The sequence below is a fragment of the Poecile atricapillus genome, chromosome Z, assembly GCF_030490865.1.
Source record: "Poecile atricapillus isolate bPoeAtr1 chromosome Z, bPoeAtr1.hap1, whole genome shotgun sequence".
Taxonomy (NCBI): Eukaryota; Metazoa; Chordata; class Aves; order Passeriformes; family Paridae; genus Poecile; species Poecile atricapillus.
In genome coordinates, this window is record NC_081289.1 from 51,716,242 (window position 1) to 51,736,648 (window position 20,407).

Genomic DNA, 20,407 nt, shown 5'->3' on the forward strand with positions numbered 1-20,407 from the left:
AAGTGTCTAGTGGAGCATTCAGTATTTTAAGTGCTCACCTGGAGTTTGTGGTTTGGAACAGTGGTTGAGGAGCAAATTCTACCATGATCTCCAGCTGTCTTAGTTCACAGAACAATTTTGGTCCATACAAACAAGAGTTCTTTCAAAGACTAAACTGAAAGCACCGTCTTGGATAGACATCAAATATGCCTCAACCCCAGCTGGGGCAGAAAGGTCTAAAACAGTGACTGATTATTCAAACAGCTTCAAAAATACACTTTGTGTGCTCATTTACTCTAGAGGATCAGATTAAATCCATTCAGTAAAAAATGGCAAGACAGTTTATAATGTAGAAACAGGACCCTCAGCATTAGTTGTTTCTATATACTGATCCACTTCTCTGACACTAAATTCCTTGCTAGTGTACCCATAGCCTATGACTCAGAGCTGTAGAATTGAGATTAGCTCCTTCTCCACCTACTTTCAAGTTTCTCTGAATGTGTATTAGATTTTCAGGCTCTTGCTCACTCCTATCTCACTCTGTTCTTTTAGGATTACAGTTCTTCCTGTCCTAAAATAAGTTTTTCATTAAAATGTGATACATCACCCTCCTAAGTAGTCTCCCTTCCTCCACTAAGTACATAACTAATCTAGACAGGTAGATTATACTACATGACTTCTTTGTAGGTGACTAATGAAATAAATATAATGCATACAAGCAGCAGTCTTAAAATCTTGGCAGTCAAAAGCAAACACCAGGAGACAAAGACAAAATACTTTGAGTTCACCCATCTTATTTCAAGCACTATCATCCTATAGTAACTTCCTTGGAGAGCTTGGCTTCTCCAGCTGCCACACAGTCCAGCCTGGATGTACATCTTAGCCTGGATTGTTCTTGCACCCAAGGACCTGTGTTATTTCAATTTGCCAATAATATTTGTCTTCTAGAAAACTTCCTGAAGTATTTACAGTCTTCTGGTTTTCTTGTTCTATAGGCTACAGAGAGTTAATAAGACCATCAGTTGCTGTGCCATTCTAGTTTTCCCATTTCCCATAACCTTCCATCAGAAAATACTTGGGCACATGTAGCCTTTAATGGAACTAAGCCTTTCCTTTCTTCTCTCCCTTCCCCTCATTTTCTTGCCACATGCAGTGGATATGGTTTTATATTGCCCTCAGTGTATGCACCCTTTCTGGATAAAGGGAATTCTGTACCTCCAGTCTTCTGCACAGACTGAACACAGCACTGGTACCCTAGCAGACAGAACCAGCTGTGTAATGCAAATTATATAATGCTTCTATGGGCAAGGAGTTCAAAATTATTTGCCAGAAAGGACAGATGAAAAAATATAGAAAATCATGTTTCCCTTTTCCTCCAAAAAATTTAACATATCTTTCAATGACAACCCAGCCAGTTTTACCTTAACTTTCCATGGTGACCTTGATAAATTTAAGCTGTGGTTTGCCTTTTATGCAGGAAAGGCAAATGCTAAGAGCTACACATTGAGCTAGGCCCAAATTGTGTTCTGTTCTTGAAAGCAGATACTGATTCACACAGAGAAATGAGCAATTTGTTTAACCTTTCTGAAGTAATTTCCTTACCCACAAAATACAATTAATAACAACGACTCTCTTACTCCCAGCATTACTTCTGGGCTGTCACAAAGCTTTTAGGAAGGTTTGGTAGAAAGCACAAGGGAGCATTATTTTTATTTATTATGTTCTTTAAATTATTCATTCAAATCCTGCAGCACATACTTCATTTAGATGTTTGCTCAACTCAAGGAACAATTAAATATTTCCAGAATACATTTCCCATTCCAGGTTCAGTTACAGATCAAAAGAAAAGGCTATTGTGTAAACTGCACATGGCCATTAGCAGAAATATTCTCATCATTGAATCAGACTGGCTTCAGCTACAGGGGGAAGTCAGCATTGGGCTGATATTGTACTAAATTTGAGCTCTTTCTTTTGAGGGTTGAGTGCAGCTAAGAGGAGAAAGTGTATAGTGACTACCTTTAATGATACTACTTCCAAGTAAAAGTATTTTTTTTTTTTGTCTTTAAATTATTTTGGAAAGGATACCAAATCTGTAGGATAGAGCAGACACAGATTTTTTGCAGAATTTCATGCTCTCTTTTTGTTTTCTCTAATAGTAATCTAGGAAGTGCTTTCAAACGTGTTCATTAGGAAATGCCCAACTAAAGCAGATTTGTAGTGTTTCTATGGAAATATAGCTATTAACTGCAATGAGATTTAGATCATTAAAAATTAAGCTATTATATGACCATTACTGAGGTAAAATGGGTAAAAAAATCAGGATAATCTAACAAATGGGTTAATTCATCAAAAATATATACCCAAAGACCTCCACACATTTTTAACAAAGAAATATAATGAGTTTTTTGTTTCATTCACAAATCTGTTGGAACATATTGCAAAGAATCTTCAGCTCTTCACTTATTATGCGTCTCACTTTTGCACAGTCATTTGGACTGATATTTTTAGGTCTTTGTACAAGCAAATATTGAATTTTTCCGTGCAACCCTTGTAACTTGTAGCTATTCAAAGCTGACTTCAGACACAGACACGCTTTCAGAGAGAATTAGTTACAAAATTCTATCTATCAGGGAACCTGTTTTAAAACTGGTTGTATTGTGTTGGTATTTTGAGGACATATTATCATGCCAACTATTTAAAAGCAAAAGAAAAAAGTATTCATGTATACCTTTCTATATTTAAAAAATTAGCTCAGCCTTTTGAGTGCACCCAGTTCATCTTGTATCTTCTTTGAAATACCAAACCTTACTATATTTAGACAATTTAGTTTCTGACATAAATTTCCCTGCTAGCAGCATGAGATTAAAAGAAGTAATTTCTCTGTCTTTGACAACAGCACCCTGAAGTGTCCAGATACGTAGCAGTTTGGTGAAAGTAATGAACATTTGAATCACGTTTTTGCTGTATTAATTTAGGGTTTCTTTTATTTGTTATGAAACACTTTGGGGGAAGGGGGAACCTCTTGAAAACTTTGAGATCATCTCACCTAAACTGAGTTGAAGCTCCAAGCCTGCACTTGTGAAGCAGCAAGCTATTGAACCTGAGAGAAATTTATTTGAAAATGTTTCTCATATACCCCCTTTATACTTGCTTCTACTTGATCAGCAGCCAAACACTTGATTCTGTCTTTTTTTTCTTTCCTCTTTCTAGTCATCCTTCCATCTCCTTTTGTTTTTCTTCTGCTCATCACTTTCTACCTTCCTATGTTCCTCTTGTCTACAACTCTATTTCTATCTCCATCTATTTTCACCTCTTTACCTTATGGCTATAGCACAGCATTGCTGCAAAATTCAACAGGTTTAACATGTATGTTTTTCCTTCTGTAGGTGATGGCTACCATATTCTGGAGTTTTGAAGTATTTAGGGATGTATCACAATGAGTAGTTCCTACTTTTACAAGTGATTCCTCCAAAGCTTATAGCATTACCCATCAGAATTATTAATGATCCAACTCAGAACATAGTCCACATCTTACTTATTTAAAAAAAGCCTTCTAAAGAACCAGTACTAATCAGAAAGCAAAGGCAGGTATGTTTTATCCAACCAAGGAATACTCACCTGTTGTTTTCTGCTTTTAATTTGATAAAATAGAATTACTCAGTTGAACAGCTTTGGAAAGCACTAATACTGGAAAGTAAATATAGCCTCCTTCACTAAATGTTTAATTTTTTTGAGCCAAAATCTGGAACTAAAATAAAATCAATTTGGATGGTCCAAATACAGAAGATGCATGTGTTCTTCTAAGGAGGATAATTAGGGCCATGAGGTGAATTCCAGATCTCCCCTGAAAAGTACTGCAGCCCATTCACATACTGAGCATGTTTTGGCTCCCTCAGAAATGTCAAATCTGTATTTGGCCATGAATAGATTGGAGTTTGTAGTTTACTAAATATTGTGGAGTTTCTGTTGCAAAACAGACCAGTAATAATTTTTCTAAGACAGCTGACATGCATGAGACAGAAAAGAAAAATGGTTTTACTTCCTTCCTAAGCTTGGAGCCTGACAACAAACTTTTTTTTCCCTTCTCTTTTTTTTTCTGCGGAGAAGTTGCAGCTGTTCAGCCTTTCTTATTGTGCTTGTTTTCAGACTGTGACTGGGAACGCAGGCTGTAACTACAGCTGTTGTGTGCAAAGTGAATCAGGTATTTCACAGTGGTTATTTGATTAGAAAACAGCACCCAGTCACACAGCTATAGCTAAGGAATCAGATTTTCAGCTGATGTAAAACAGTGTTATTCTGCTCAAATGAAGCTGCAATAAGAATACAACTCACAACTGGAAAAGACACTTATATTACCAGCCATTATTTGGGGAAATTATAGTTTGTAAAAAATTCCATAATATATTGAGATAATTTTTTTTTTTTTTGCTTGGTTTCAAGGCGTTTTGGGTTTCTTCTGAAGCTGGCTCTCACTTCAGAGAGTGTTTTTAGAGTGATGATGAAATGAGTTCTTCAGGAAGGGGAAATCTTTGTGGTAGCTCTGGGAAGTGTGGGATATGGGAAGGTCTAACAAGATTTATTCTTAAAAGCTCACATTTGGTCTAGCCGTAACAATGAACAAGAGATCAATGCCCTTGATGTAGCAGAGGCTGGATTTCAGCCTAAGATTATGTTTGAAAACAGAATTGTGCATGTGCCCCCTACACTTGGAGCTGGCCTCAGCAATGTAGCACTCCAGCAAAAGCACCGCAACTGCTTGTTGGTGACCCTCTTGAAGAAGAGGGACTAGAGAAGTTTTCACTGTGTTTTACAGCTACAACAGGCAACCACTCTCTATAGATGCAATTTTGGCAGCAGGGCCGCCTCATCCTCCTGACTATGCCAGTGAAATTCAGTGCACAGTGGGGCAGCAGTAGTGTGGAATGTGGGACCCCACCATGGGCCCTCTCATCCTCATGGTTCAGTGGGACATCCATCCTTCAGGAAGTGAGGAGAGGGTCTTCCTATGGGCATACACAGACTCTGAGGTGCCATCAGCAACATGCTGGCTGCAGTCCTGTCCCATCTGGCTGAACATGAGCCAGCTCTAGCTGAAAAGCCAAGCATTAGCAAAACATGGTAATGCACTGTCATGTCTGAACTGATTCTGGTTGGAAAATGGCTTTGGACACAAAAAACAAAGTGTGATGTTACAGATAGGCCTTGCTGGAATACTGCACATCAGGCAACAGGCCACTCAACCTCCCAGGGGGCTCTCTGCACTTGTTAGACGAACAACAGTTTAATGTAAGCCTTATTCTAGAGAACCATTATATCCCAGTATTTTTAACCAGACTTTTTGCTAATAAAGGTTATATGGGGTAATAATAAAAGTTCAAGGAGCAGAGTTCTGGCAGGGGCTAAGATGAATAAGGGAGAGGTACAAGGCAGGTAAGAGCACTCAGTCATACCTTTCTCAGCACCCTCCAGCTTCTGGCACTTAGTCACTTAGTCACCCAAAGATACTCTGAGCTGGAAATTGCACCCATATTTGGCACTTAATAGTAATTTATGGACTCCTTTCTCCTCAGTTTTGTTTACTGTGTTTTAGATTTTTTTACTGTGTTTAGATTTATTTTTGTTTTCTTCTCTGTCATATGACTTCCATAATTTCCTTCTGCTTTGAATGATAAAGAGCTTTTTGGGATTTCCTTAACTTGCTGTCTTACCATTTCTTTTGTTGTCTTTGATTCTGTCTCATGAAGAATAGGAATAGGGCACTCACAAATCAATGTTTTGGAAAATTCTCACACACTGAGCACAAATCTGTTGTCTCTCACATCCAAGTAGACAGAATACTTGATAATCACACTCATTTCCCAGGAATACTTACATTAAAAACAAACACCACAACCAAACTTCAACACCCATCTCATTTCCCCAAAAAGAGAGAACTTAGCATGTGTTGTAGCTGGTTTCATAGACTATGTGCCAGGGAACATAATGCATGCTACAGAAATCAGTGAAAAAAACATCACATCTGCTTTTTATTTGTAACTACATTCAAGGATTGGGAAAATTTGTCCGAGAATTCAGTAAGAGAGCCAAGTCTTCAACATTGCTCTCCTCTTGCAAACAGCAAGGCAACAAGACCTCACCACTCCAGGAATCAAGACTCAGAGCCATGGTGCCTGTCAGCAAAATGAGTTGACGCAGAGCAAAGAAATACAGAGCTTTGCATCTTTCACTGTGCTCAGTCAAATCCAGTTTATGCCATAGTGTACCAGAAGCCATATGCACCTTTGAATTTATCAGTCTCCTCTTGATCCAGTTCCTGTCCTTCTAGAGAACTGTATTTGTGCTAAAACCCACCCGTGCAAGTGGCAAGTCATATTTGAAGCAAGTGCAAGAAGGTCAAGAAATATATGAGCATGGACTTTAAACCCTACAGAGCCTGGAGGAGGAAAGAGTGATGGGATGCCTATGGAGTCATCAGAAAGGTTGTCCTCAGTGCCCACTGCTATCCTGTTTCAGTGGCACAGCAATTCATCTGGCTTTTTAATACTGGAAATCTGACCTATTTAAGGCAAATGCAAACTGTGCACACAAGCATTTGTAGGAACCTGAATAGTGCAATCCTTCCAGCTTTCATTTTTAAGCCAACAGAAAATGGTGGTAAACTCTTGATAAGTAGCATTTTCATATTGGTAGCTCTACTTTTGACAATTATGATACCAGTTCTTTCTGTGGTAAAGAACGTCCTTGATTCTCTCAGGGAAAAAAAGGGTATCAAACACTGCATAATGCAAAATCCATATAGCCAAATTAAAATTAACACCTGGTGCTGAATAACTGGTTTGAGAGCACATATGTTTTAATATTCAGTTTGAGTAGAAAAGCTTACACTCTTCAGAAGAAATCCATTATATTCTTCATGGATTAGAGTGATATACAGCATTTAGAGAGCTACATATGTGCCCTTTGCAAGGCTGTGCTGCATATCCCAGGGCATTTGAGTCATTGCACAATAAAGTTAACCCTGAGCCTATCTCTGCTGGATAATGGCATACACCTGCCAGACATCTAGGGGAAAAAATAACAATATGATACTTAGATTGGATTCCTTTTAGAAGGCCTCTCATTTTTGCAGAAGATATTTCAACATGTAGACATTTGTAATTCAATCCTGCTGACTAGCAGAACTGAGCATTGGAATGATTTTTAAAATAAGCTGTTGCATGCTGGCTTTCAACTCAAGTTATTACAGTTTTAATTTGCCATATTATGCACAGACAAACCTAGACTCAAGTCTTCATAGTTAACATTAACAATAGCTGATGGCAATGAAATAATACTTAAATTACTAATTTAATGTTCATGGACCTAAGTGATTGCTGACTTCCAATATTAAAAATATATTAGTATATTAATTAATTAATTAACTGCTGGCTGTTATCTTCCTGGAAATACTTCATGGAAGTAGTCTGAGCTATGCTGGAAGAAAATTTTTTTTTTCTTTAAATAGAGAGACATAAATATTGTGTTTGTCATAGTTACTGGTATTGAACATGATTCTCAAAAGATATCAGAAGAGCCACATAGATTTAAATAAAGGGTCCATCTAGTTCAGTGCTGTCTCCACTGGTATTGACAAGTGGATGCCTAGTGACCCAGACACACATAGCTACTACCATCTCCTTAAAGTCTCCAACTATTTTCCTTTCTGGAGATTTCCTGAGCTATTGATTTTTGTCTGTTTAGCTCTTTCCACGTACCTGTGGAGTTTCCCTTTGAATGTGCATTTCTCTTGCATTCGCATCCTTTGGCAGGGAGTACTATAGGTCATCACATATTGCTAGGATGTCATATTCTTTTGTTTGCCTTGAACCCAAGTCTTGTTTCTGTCTTATGGTGGTGTTTAGAATTTGTATTAGAATTAAATCATGGAATAATAGAATAATTTAGGACGGAAAACACCTCTAGTATCATTGAGTCCAACCATTGACCTAACACTGCCAAGTCCACAACTAAACAATGCCCTTAAGTGCCACGTATACATGTCTTTTAGGTGCCTTCAGGGATGGTGACTCAACCACTTCCAAGGGCAGCTAGTTCCGCTGCATGACAGTCCTTTTGGTAAAGAAATGGTCCCTAAAATATAACCTAAATCTTCTCTGGTGCAACTCGAGGCCATTTCTCCTTTTCCTGTCACTTGTTGCTCGGGAGAAGAGACCAACCCCAAGCTGACTACAATCCTGTTTTGGTTGTATACGGGAGTATAAGGTTGGTCTCTACCCACTCATGATTCTCTATTAATTTTTAATAGAGATTCCACATGTACCATACCAAATCATTGTTCGTTACAACCTACTGATCATCTTTGTTACCCTTCTCTGAGGGTTTCCCCTTTTTAACATGCTCTTTTTGCTAGGAGGCAAGTAGAACTGCGCTGAGATTTTAAGTTTCAGGCAAGCAATTAATTTATATGATATCAGGGTGTTTTCTGGTTTGTTTTCTAATCCTTATCTAATAGTTTCTAAGCTTTTTATTAGGTTGGTTTTGGCTGCAGCTAAGCAGTTAGATAACTATCTATCATATGCTGCTTTAAATTAATTTTCTTTGTTGGTTGGTACTCACCTGTCATTTTATTGCCTTGACATGCTGCCTTGTAAAGTCCTCCTGCCATCCTTCATAGGCTGTCCTCATCCTAACCACCTTGAATACATTCAGATCATCACAAAACTTTATCACTGGACCGCTCAACCACTTTTCTAACTCATTTATAGGTGTATTGAGCAGTATGGACCCCAGCACACACAGCTTGTAGAACACCTCTGGTGACTTCTTACTATTGCAGTCACTGACCATTTACTACTAGCGTCTATTTGTTCTCCTTTGGTTAATTATCTGTGCTAGATCTTCCCTCACTTCTAATTGCTTGAGTGCAGGAATGGAAATAAGCTTTCATTTCTCTTATGCTCTGGAGAAATGCTTGGTTAATAAATTAATTACTAAAATGTAAATAAAACTAACAAAATAATCCAACACCTACTCTCCCTCTGCCAAAAAAGACACCCCCAAAACCCCCAGGATTTTATACTCTTTGCAGAGGGAAATCCTTCTATATTACTGAACCATTTTCATGGTAGTAGTCCCTGTATGCTAGTGTGTCCATGGCAGATGAAGTTTATGCTGCACACATACCAGTTCAGTACCAAGCCATAAAAATAAGAGCTTTATACAAACAACACTGGAGTCCTAAGTAGCTTCTTCCTCCTGCTGTAGAAGGTGTCTTCAAATTACTTTTTTTTTTCAGGATTATGTCAGATAAGGGTAAGACAGAATTTCAAGGACTGGGCTGATGTGTGCAAAAATCACAGTTGTATATACCAAAAAGAACATTTTTGCATCTAGTGTCTGTTATAGCAGCACTGTAGGCTGGTAGATTAGTTCTAAGCAAAATCCAAACTTTTATTCCATGAGCTAGGAAGTGTAATCTGAGCTCCCTGTATGTCATGAGGTCAAAGTCTAGTCACTTGGGCCTTGAGCAGGTGATTTGACTATCAACCTCAGTAAAATAAAGGTCAGTCAGTGTTCAAAGTACCGAGTAATTTTTCCAAGATTGTAGAGATGGAAACCAAATTTTCATGTATTGCTCTGAGGTTGGAATGCAGATGTGTTTAAAGAGTTAACGCTGTGGCTCAATCAGAAAGAATGCTTGGCAATAAGAGGAAGCCTGGATTAATGATGGAAAAGAATTCTTAGCATTTTATAGCAGTGGGTATTCGAGATGAGACATGGCTAATGATCAACTAAAAAGGTATTTGCAGCTGTGGTGCTACCTCTCCCCATAATGCCAACATTAATCAAGCTTTTTCATGCAGCTTTCCAGTCCATTCTATTTTTCATTGTCCTGAATAGAAAAACAGAGCTCATGCACTATTACACTGAGTCAGAGACCATACTTCTGTGTCACCAAAAACGATCATACCTTATTGATTTCTAAAATCTGTACTTTCTGTGCTGTGAAATAAATCCATAGCAAAGTCTGTAACAAAGCCAGTTTCATTTTTAAAGAAAAAAAAGCCTCTTACAACCCCAAACTATAAATACCTCTGGGATGTGAAGCAGTTATCGGCATGAATTAACTGCTCATATATTTTATTTAAGTCTTGAATTACATCAAAACATCAGCTATAATTACAGCATCTCTAAGTCTAGTATTGGAGTCAGCCATCTTGTTGAAAGGCCTTGGCAGTGCAAAAAGCCATTGAAATCATGTAAGTCAATGTCCTGGCTGTTCTGACTCTGCCTTCAGAGTCAGAAGAAAAGCTTCATTATAGTAAAAAATGAAACGTTTGGCATACAAGTTATTTCCAGAATGGCTTCAATCTTTTTAAATAATGAACCCCATTGAATCCTAACTTCTCAGCAAATGTTGATTATCTAAATTCCTTAAGTAAACTACACGTGATACAGCTTTTGAAACATGAACATGATCTTCCCTCGTGTAAACAATCCTCTGCCTTTGTTGCCTGATGCTATCGCATTTGGGAGCACATCCTTCTGGATTGCAGGCCCAAGCCTATAAAATCTTGCTATCAAATATCCACCCCGAGCTGCAGATGCTTTATGCTTCTGCTTAACAGCCATGACTCATCCCGTTAAAGTCAACAAAGTTACAGTAGTAAAGTTAGGCGTGTGTTTGCAGGAGTAGGCCCAGATTCTCAGAAGAATTTAGGTAACTCAAGATGCAGAGAGATGAGTAGTGGGGGAATTTCATACTGGTGTGACTAATCTCCCTAAGATCTCCTAAAATCGAGAGAGAGAGAGGGAGAGAGGGAAAGTTTTGCAAAGGGCCTTCGGGATGACTAAATTAGGCTCCTGTTTTGGAGCATCTCCTAAAGGAGCCTCCACAGATTCCCTGTAATTTGAGAAGTGCTTTGAATGCTCAGTCCTGGACACCCGGCTCACACAGAAATCAACAGGAGCCAGAGCTCAGGGTGCCCAGCCAATCTTGCAAGGAGCTTGTCAGAGCAATAGGTATCTCTGAGTACTTGTGGCTCTGAGGGTGCCCTCAGCAGCAGCCTTCAGTGCCTGACATAGCTTTGCAATCTAATTGCCCCACGTGCAGCAAGACCTGAGACTGTTGACCCAAGGTTAAGTTTACTTTTCAAACTGAAGAACCAAATTGAAAATAAAAGGAAATGTTTTTGACTTCTGAAGACCTGGAGTTTTAAGATTCTTTTAAATAGACACTGTAGATAAAATTCTTGATTTTTAAATGTATAGGACTGACTAAATGACCTGTCTTCATTTTTTATGGTGATTTATAAATACCTGAAATTGAAGGACTAGGAAACATGAAGTGACTCCTGCATATTTCAATAAACACAGTGTATTTTGAGGATCCTCCAACAGCCATGATTTTTCTGTATTAAATAAAGTAGATTTTATAGCACCTTAATCAGATTATGATGCAACATTATGCAAAATATTATGCAATGTAATGCAAAGTAATTAATGCAAGCAGAGAGCATGAGACATCTGAGCAGCATGCACTTGTGTTACATACTGCCTGCTGATTTCCAAAATTTCTTTCTTTCTTAGATAGTGGTTTCCCGTTCAGAACCCACAGCTCCACATGTCAGCTTTCAGCTAGACTCCCACCCCATCTCTCCCCAGGTTGTTGTCAAGAATTCATTAGCAGATGATGGCTATACCCTGGTAGTGACTGGGAAAAAGGTGAGTGGTTCATAATCTAATCCTCCTGTGCACTGTGTAAACCTGCCTTCAGAACAGAGCTATTGGTGAGAGCAGCTGTTCACACTGCTGCTTTATGTGCTGCACCCTCATTGCCCTGCCATTCCCTTCGGAACACTGGGGTGCAAGTTTCCTCCAAGACATATTTTTTCCCCTGCTAAACAAACTTGCAGCCTAATACCAAGAAATGTTTAAATAAAGTAAAAGCTGGTGATATAAACCAACAAAAGCCAGGAAATGCAAATTTTAAGGCTGAAACCCTGTCTCTAATTCAAGTGCTTGCAAAGACAAAACACACAATGGCTTAAGAAAAGAATGGTTCTGTTTCCTGGCTTTTGCTGGTTTGTGTCGTAGCATTGTAACTTTTTAAGGAGGGTTGTGTGTGCAAGAGTTGCATGGGTGTCTTTAAAACTGTAAGTCAGTAAGGCTTGAAAATTACTTTAGCATGTAGTCTACAAAGAGTTAATAAAATATGAAGAGCTATCATAAATTTGCTATTGTCATAAGTAGATATGCATTGAAGAATAGGTTTAAAACATCAGCAGATAATATTACAGATAATCCTAAACCGTAATCATAAGCAATAATTTGACCCCTTGAGTTCTATAAGAACTTACAGAAATACATCAGCCATAAAGATTGTTATTAATCATTTACTAGAAGTGTATGAGATATTTATAAGAGTGATCTTCAGAAAATGTGCAAAATAAATTTAAGGAAGGTCCTGAAGTATAAAGAAATATGAGACACTTATATAGTAATGTAATTATATATTGATTTTAATATTTTGACCAAAAATAATTCTTACATGTTTAGAGTGACTATTTCATAACTATCCTGATATTTTAAGTAATATAAATTTTAGCTTGTATTTTAGGTAAAGCATAGATTTTTTGATGATAGGTGTTAAAAAACAAGTACATGGGCAGTCACAAGCTGTGACTGTGCCACAGATATTAATCAGCCTCACAAAAGTTGAAATAGCCATCATGCCTGTTTTTACAAATATATAAGCTAAGGCACACGGAGATACAGAATGGGAGGAGCACACTGATGTTTTCTTTCTCCATCAGCAAAAAATGCTATCTTGCTGTAAACACCAGATGCTGGTAGTAACTGTATATAACATTAAGATGCCTTTAGGGTTTCTCCCAAGCGAATTTAAAATCATGTCAGTTAAATTACTTATAAGATCCTATAATTACTGAGCTAAAGAGAAGTCGAACTGTGGCTTGCACATCTGAAATCTGAGTAGCACCAGCACGCTATGCATAAATAGAGATTCTCCTTGCCACTTAGTGTATGTATTAAAAGGATGTGTTCATCATGTCTCTCCATCGACAGATAACAAAGATCCCGCTGAAGGGGCCAGGCTGCCATCATTTCAGGTCCTGCAGCCAGTGCCTGCTGGCACCAGCCTTCATGCAGTGTGGCTGGTGCAGCCAGCAGTGCCTCAGGTCTTCGGAGTGCCCCAGCAACACCTGGACCCGGGACACTTGCTTGCCGAGGGTTTATGAGGTAAAGTGGTGGATTTCTCACATTTGTCTCTTGAAGGAAGAAGAGTCTGCACTCTGTAGACATTTTCTATTCATATAATCATGATAAACTGTCAGCTTTCCTCAACTTCCCCTCAGCCTCGATGTCCATAAATCCTGTGACTGGATGCACATGGTCTTCCTGAGTACAGTGGGCTGAGATGCTCATGGATGGACAGGTTTGTCTGATCATCCTTAGAAGCCTTGGGAGATTGCTGGCCCTACAAAGCACTTCAGATGGGGAAACAAGATGGATCTGAGCCAGCCTGGCAGGGGTCTTTCAGGAAAGTCAGTCACAGAAAGGAGCATCCCTCCTCTTAGACCTCTCTTGGAGACAAAAGTGGAGGAAAGCAGTTCCTGCCCAGAGCCACCACAGCCAGACCCAGCACAGGAGGTCTCTGGTTCCCACTCTTCATCCATCCCTGTGCTGGCTCCAGTGCTAGAGGAAAACCTGGTGTTTCTTTGTGAGAAAAACCCCCTCTTTCCCCTACCCAAGCTCCTGGCAGAGTTGGTTTTCCATAATATCCCTCCCTGGCTCCTTGTTCCCATGGGTCCACTTGGCACCAATGAGGAACAAGCCTATAGCTGCTCCCCCAGGACAGGGGCAACCAGAGGCGGCTGCCAGCTGGCCAAAGCTCATGAAGTGAGAACAAAAAGCACAGATGAGCAGAGAGCTGCACTGGCACGCTCCAGTTCTAATTTAGATTTGGTTAATGCAGGATTTGTACTGTACGTGGAACAAAATCTTCCCGTGTCAAGTGTGACATAACTGTTTTGTAGGGCAGTTGATGGACTAGAAATCTAAGGGAAGGGCAAGCATAAAATTTCTGGTAGCATTTATACCCATTCACTTGTGTTAGTGCATTTAAACTGCATCGTGTAGTTAAAAATACATTTCCCTTTCTTAGAATACAACTTGTAAACAGAGATGAAAGTTTGATATGCTAAACTCTTAGAGAGAAAGGGAGAAAAAAAGTGGGCTTTAAATAAATAATGTATTTCTTTCATCCAGGCATACGATTTCATATACAACAATATTTTTAAGTTTTAAAGTTTTAGGCAAAACTGCTACTAATTTAGAAAGAAGTATAGAAACACATGTTTACAGGGTTGGTTTTTTCCATATTCACCTTTCAGACACAAAATTTAGGATTAACACAAGCAAAATTCAGGGAAAAAACAATGAAGAATTATAGGAATCAAACCCAAAATGGATAGAAAATGGAAGGGGGGTGCACTTTGCTTCCCTTTCTATGGCCACTTAGGACAAAGGAGATGCATAAAAATTACTCATGCAGAATGTGAATAGTTTACTTTTCTTTTATACAAAAAACACATTTATTTCAAAAAGGTTATATTAGATAATGAATCATCCTTTCCAGCCTTGGTCTGTATCAGACTGAATCACCAATTCAAAGGTATACGGTAAGAATTAGCTCTTATACATCTTTCTGTACCTCTGCAGGCCCAAGGTACTCATCTATCCTGCACAGTTTGTTTCATCTTCTCTAGAGTTCAAGCACCTTTAATGTTTTTTAATTCAAAAACTGTCCATCAGTGGCTGTATATTTCCATGCCTCAAACAATATTTCTCAGGCTCTGAACTGCTTAGTTTCTGATTTTCAGAGGGGTGAATTCATGTAGCTCTCTTTAATTTCAATTTTGCACGTGTTCAATCAGCAGTTTCAAGAACCAAGAGCCTGGAGCCCCTGCAGAGGCGCTCAGACCGAGAGGTGTATCCCCCACAGCCGCCTTTGCAGTCCCTGTGAGGTTGCTGGGAGGGGAGCACAGCTCAGACGTGGGGCAGTGGAGACAGGTGTGAGGCTGGCTAGGCGTTCCCCTTCCCCATGTGGCTCAGCACAGCCTGCCCAGCACAAGCCCAGTCTGCCCCTGTAATGAATATGGACCTGTGACACTGATGGATCTTAAAGTGAATCTCGAATTACTGCATGCCGATGTTAGTACAAGTTGCTTCCAGAAGGTTTGTAAGGAAAAAAATGCAGCTGGGTACTTAAATCCATTGGATTGCTAGCTGTTAAGACAAATTTCATGCTCTACTGGACCATGACATTTAACATGATTACTGAACAAAATATAAAATAGATTATTCATCATCTTCTGATCTGTCTTTAAACTCACATGCATAAAATGTAAGAAACAAGCTAGTTTTGTTCCTAACAAACAGAGGATGACCTGCTTTGCATAGTATCTGAAATTCAGTCCGAACCTCTCCCTCCTAATATTTTTCAGCTTTCAGAGGGACAGATTGCTTGAGATATGTCATATGATCGCTTTAACCTGAGGGGAACAGATTGCTCTCTGAGGGTCTGGTCCAGTGGATGTTAGCTAACTAAGTCTTCAATGACATTTTCCCAGGTTATTACACAGAGTGGTGTACAATGGGAAAAAAAATCTATTTTTTCCTCTCAGGAGGGAAGGCAGAGAAGAAGCCCAGTGTGTTTTCCCATGGAGTCCTGTGGATCCTTTGTCTCTTTTCCCTGCTTTAAGCACTTTCCATTGGAGCTGTGGGTTGGAGAGGAGCAGTCAGGTCTGCCCAGACATAGCCAGCACAGTAGGGCAGACTCTGGGATACATCCCCTGCACAGCCCAGCTCCCAGTCTGCTCTCATCCACTGCCTCTGCCAACAATGAGGAGTTTCATCAGCCTGCACGAGCAGTTCTAGAGGGAGGCCAGGGAGGGAGTCTCCTCGGAGATCACTTGGTGCTGGAACAAATTGCAGGCATCTGTGCGTGGCGTTCGGGTCATGCTAAAAGGTGAAGGGTGTAAAAGAAGAAATAAATTGGTCTCCCTTCTGATTCTTTGTTGTGGTTAAAAATCTGACATGGTTTGTTGTTGTTGTTTTAAAGTGAGTCATTTTAGCTGGCTGTTGTATCAGACATATCAAGAACATCAGGCCTTCTGCTGCCTGTTTAGTTTGGAGGCTTTGCTGGAAATTTCACATGTGGTTGTACGTGTTCTTGTATTTGAATTAAAATGAATGTGTTAATGAAACTTTAATAAATAGGTATTTTATTCCAAAAATGTATTAATACATAAGTGGATATTAGCTGTCAATATAAATAAAAGGAAAACACAATGCTTTTAATTTTTCCAAAAACAGATAGTTAACTTTCTCCCTTAACCAAAAGTTCAGAGAGTAGTAGAATGACAGGCCTTGCAGTGGACTTGCTCTGTATTATCAGTGGAGATAACTTTTTTTTTTAATCCTACATTTCATAGCATCTATAACTGGTTTGCATTTTGATTATTTTCTGTTACCACCAGTGCAAAGTACACAGAAGAGGCCTACATATATCTCAGTTCAAAGACCAGGAGGTTCACTGTCCATTCTTGTCAACTCTCCCAAGAAAAAGTCTGGAAAACCACATTTGATTTTCAGAAATTTTATCATACAAAACAAACGGAACAAAATTAAATCTTGAATAAAAACAGGGGAGTTCTGCAGAACTTAAAAACAAAACCTCAAGATTTTGTTTATTTATTTTTTTGCTATCTACGTAGAGGTCTTGCCTCCTAAATTTGTTGACATAATGTAGTAAATACTTCCTATCCCTCAATTGAGGCACAGGGGTTGCTATCACAGGTTTCTTTTGCTGTGTAAGATCACTAAAAACATGTTTGGTACCTTCAGATTTTATTCTGTATGGCTTTGTGAAGCCCTTATTTTGCTGACTTGCAGATTACATTTCAAAGTCTTCAATGCCACCTGTCAACGTATTGTACAAAACATCAGGACATCCTGTACCGCCACAGAGCAATTCGAGTTTCTGCTAGGGTTTTGTTATGGCAAAAATAGGTAATGTGCTGAGATATTGAGCAGAGTGGAAAACTAGAATCTGAAGTCAAATCCAGATTTTGAAGAAGACTCCAAATAAATAAGGAAAAGTTAAACTTGCAAATAGCCCAGTATGGCTCCAAGCTCATAGCTGCAGTTGTGTGTCATAGGCCTATGTGAGTATCACGCCTTTTTTACGGATTTGTACAAAAGTGCTGTTCCTGCACAGGTTCCCTCTTTGCTCACTGAGAGCTGATTCAAAGCTCTTTAAAAGAGGAAAGGTTCCTCCTGGTTCCAGTGCATTTTAAATCAGACTCTTTGTCTGGTTTCTAATGAGGGCAGTAAATTTCCCCATATATAGTATATGGTATAATTCTTTTGAAGTATTCTTCAGCTGCCTTTCTATCTACAATAGTTCATTTGTAAGAGTCTTGAAGTATAGCTACAAGAGAGTTGAAAAGAAATGTGCTGTCTTACTGGATTTCCAGATGAAATAATAGCCAAGTATCACTCAAACACTTTCCTTTCAGCTTGAAAATTAAGCCAGGTCCTTTGAAGGACACAGCTGTATTGCATTTTAGGGGAAAAATTATTATCACTAAAGCATTAAGTTTAAGATACTTAGGCACTATAATCAGAAGTATAAATTCAGTCTCTCATTCCTTTCATTCTTTTTTGTTTGTCTAGTGGTACTGGTATGTTTGCAAAATTGTGCAGTATTGTTGAAAGTCCTCATAATTCCTGAACTAATGTCTTTTTTTTTTTGGTTGTTTTTTTGGTGGGTTTGGTTTTTTTTTTTTTACTGACAGTACTATCCAGTACTTTTAGTGAGTTTTGTAAGACTTATATAGTGTTCCTACGTTTTTCCCACCATTGTTATATTTTACAGGACAATTTACAATATACACACACACACACGAAAAAAAAGTATTTCCTTTGTAGATTGTCTCTGTTTCTGAGAGGCAGTTTATTTTTAACTTGGAATTAGAGGTGACCAAATGTAAAATGTTTAAGGAAAGAATAGCAGAAGTCGTGTTAACTTTATCACAGTCAACGCAATATTGGATTATGGTGTCTTTGAACCTACCTCACTCTGAACCAAACTTTCATCAAGCTGACAAAAAACGGTCATTTGGGGGCTCTTTTGTGTTCAGCATTCAGCTTCTAACAAAATAAGTATATTGTATGTTTAACACACCAGAAATAAGATGTGAAAGACAAGAACGGCAGGACTTAAAAGACTATTACAATGCACAGCTTGTTCAGTGCCCCTAAACACTATCTTTCAAAGCTTTCTAGTATAGGTTTTGTTATTTATTGCTGCTGTCATAGAAAGCTCATAATGTGACAAATGAAAGGTGAAGAACAATTAAGATGAATGCTAGGACATAGTCTACCAAAAGAAATGCTTTTCTAAAATTATTCCTTTTCCCATTCTTTAGCTCTAAGTGAAGTTCAAGAAAACCTGATTCAACTAACACAGTATTTTTTTAACAGATTCTCCCGAGCAGAGCTCCCATAGAAGGCGGGACAAAATTGACACTGTGTGGATGGGACTTTGGATTCAGCAAAAATAATAGATTTGAATTAAAAAATACAGTAGTCCATATTGGAGGACAAATTTGTCCTCTGGAAGCAAAATCTAGCAACAAAAATAGGTAAGAAACCTAAAATATTAATTTCCATTTATGCAGATGTTCTTTATGTGTTATGGATTTTTCTGAAAATACAAACATTCAGCCTAGAAGTATCATCTCTGCTTCTGAAATTTCAAATTTGAAAAAATCCCATGGTTTAATAAACTCCCCAAGAAAAACAATGCTCAAAATGGAGATGAAATAAATCTGGTTTATGCCAATAGCTCCTGCAGCAGTTTCTCTGATTTGTCTGAAAAATGCTGTGGAAATGCTTCTGTGGAAGCTGGCAAGAATGAATCTATTCAAAGGTCTGAAAAGGGGGCAGGTTCCTTTGGCTGGGATCCTGCTGGGCGAAGCTGTGCCACCTCTGTCTTCCTGATCTGTAAAGCTGCTGGAGAGAAGTGTGAGAAGATGCAGGTATTTCGACATCCAGAAGGTTATGACCCTCAACTGCACCTCTCCTCCTCCTCAGAAATAAGTATTTGAGGCACTGGGATAATGGCTTAAGTTTAAGACAAAGGTCACAGTAGTTGTTATCTTGAAGAAATACAAGTTCAGTGAATATCATCTCTATACCACAAAGCAATGCACAAGTTGTGGTACAGCTTTTCTATTCACATACATAGCAGTGGGGATACCCCAGCAAGTTCTCTAGAAGTGCTGAGCGCTCTCCTAACTGCTGTTCTGAACAGTCTGAATGGAAACAAGATGATTTAAGGAGATTAGATTATATATGAGACTATGTGAATGCAATTTAATACATTGACACGTGCTGCTGCAGAAGTTCAAGTTTAATTTTTGGTAATATTTAATTTTTTACAACAAACGTGTGTATATGATTCATTTTTTCTAATGCTATTGTCTGCCAAAATTTGAAACTAAAAGAAAATTTAAAAAATTAATCAGCCATTGAAGAGAGGTATTTGTTTTTTCTATTATGCTTCTTTTTTCTGAAATGTCTATGATATACTAAAATTATTTTCTGTGACCAAGTATTATAGACCACAGTGTTTGTATTTATCATTAAGGAAGAGGGCCACAGTTCTTTTAGCTGTTATTTCTAAAATGTCAGTGAGGCTTATAGATTGATGATCTGTTTAGTATGGATTCCCCATCATTATGAGTTTTAAGTGGTTCTATTTTAATGTGAAGAAAAATCAATCAGAAAAAAAATGTAATCCCATTTTTTCCTTGTTTTCTGAAGGCTGGAATGCACAGTTCCTGCAGCAAAAATTCCAAGTTTTAATATATCCAGTAGTGTTTCTGTTGGACATGGCAAAACACTGTTCAATACATTTTCATACGTGGTAAGCACTATGATTAAACCTTTATAGTCAAAATTAGCTTCAATATTAACTTCTCATGAGTCCAAACCAGCATGGTAAATTCTGTATTTGTGTTGGCTTTATTGTTACTTCATGGAAAAGTTAATAAATGTTTTAAGTCCTCCTTTTGACATTTTGAAAATAATTTTATAATCCACTGGTTTTATTTTTACCTCCCTTCAGAATCCTGTAATAACAAGTATATCTCCCACCTATGGCCCCAAATCTGGAGGAACATTGCTGACTATAGCTGGCAAATACCTAGACAGTGGGAAATCCATGAGGATTTTTGTTGGTGAGCAGCCATGCACTTTGAAAAGGTAATGTACTAACTAAAACGCAATGCCTTTAATAGTGAAGTGTCTTGATTAAAAGCCTTGGAGTTAAAAAACT

At 38.4% G+C, this 20,407-nt stretch overlaps 1 protein-coding gene across 7 annotated transcripts in view; it reads left to right on the forward strand.

Moving 5' to 3' along the window:
- The window catches only part of LOC131573125 (hepatocyte growth factor receptor-like), a 105,548-nt gene that overhangs the window by 49,134 nt on the left and 36,007 nt on the right, over window positions 1-20,407 (forward strand). For all 7 annotated transcript variants that reach the window (XR_009276134.1, XM_058826742.1, XM_058826741.1 and 4 more), the window contains exons 4-8: window positions 11,569-11,703; window positions 13,066-13,239; window positions 18,550-18,710; window positions 19,894-19,996; window positions 20,198-20,334. Coding sequence is in view for 6 of the 7 variants with exons in the window: in XM_058826742.1 (XP_058682725.1) it covers window positions 11,569-11,703; window positions 13,066-13,239; window positions 18,550-18,710; window positions 19,894-19,996; window positions 20,198-20,334 (710 nt within the window). In the remaining variant the exon portion in view is untranslated. The remainder of the gene's footprint in view (window positions 1-11,568; window positions 11,704-13,065; window positions 13,240-18,549; window positions 18,711-19,893; window positions 19,997-20,197; window positions 20,335-20,407) is intronic.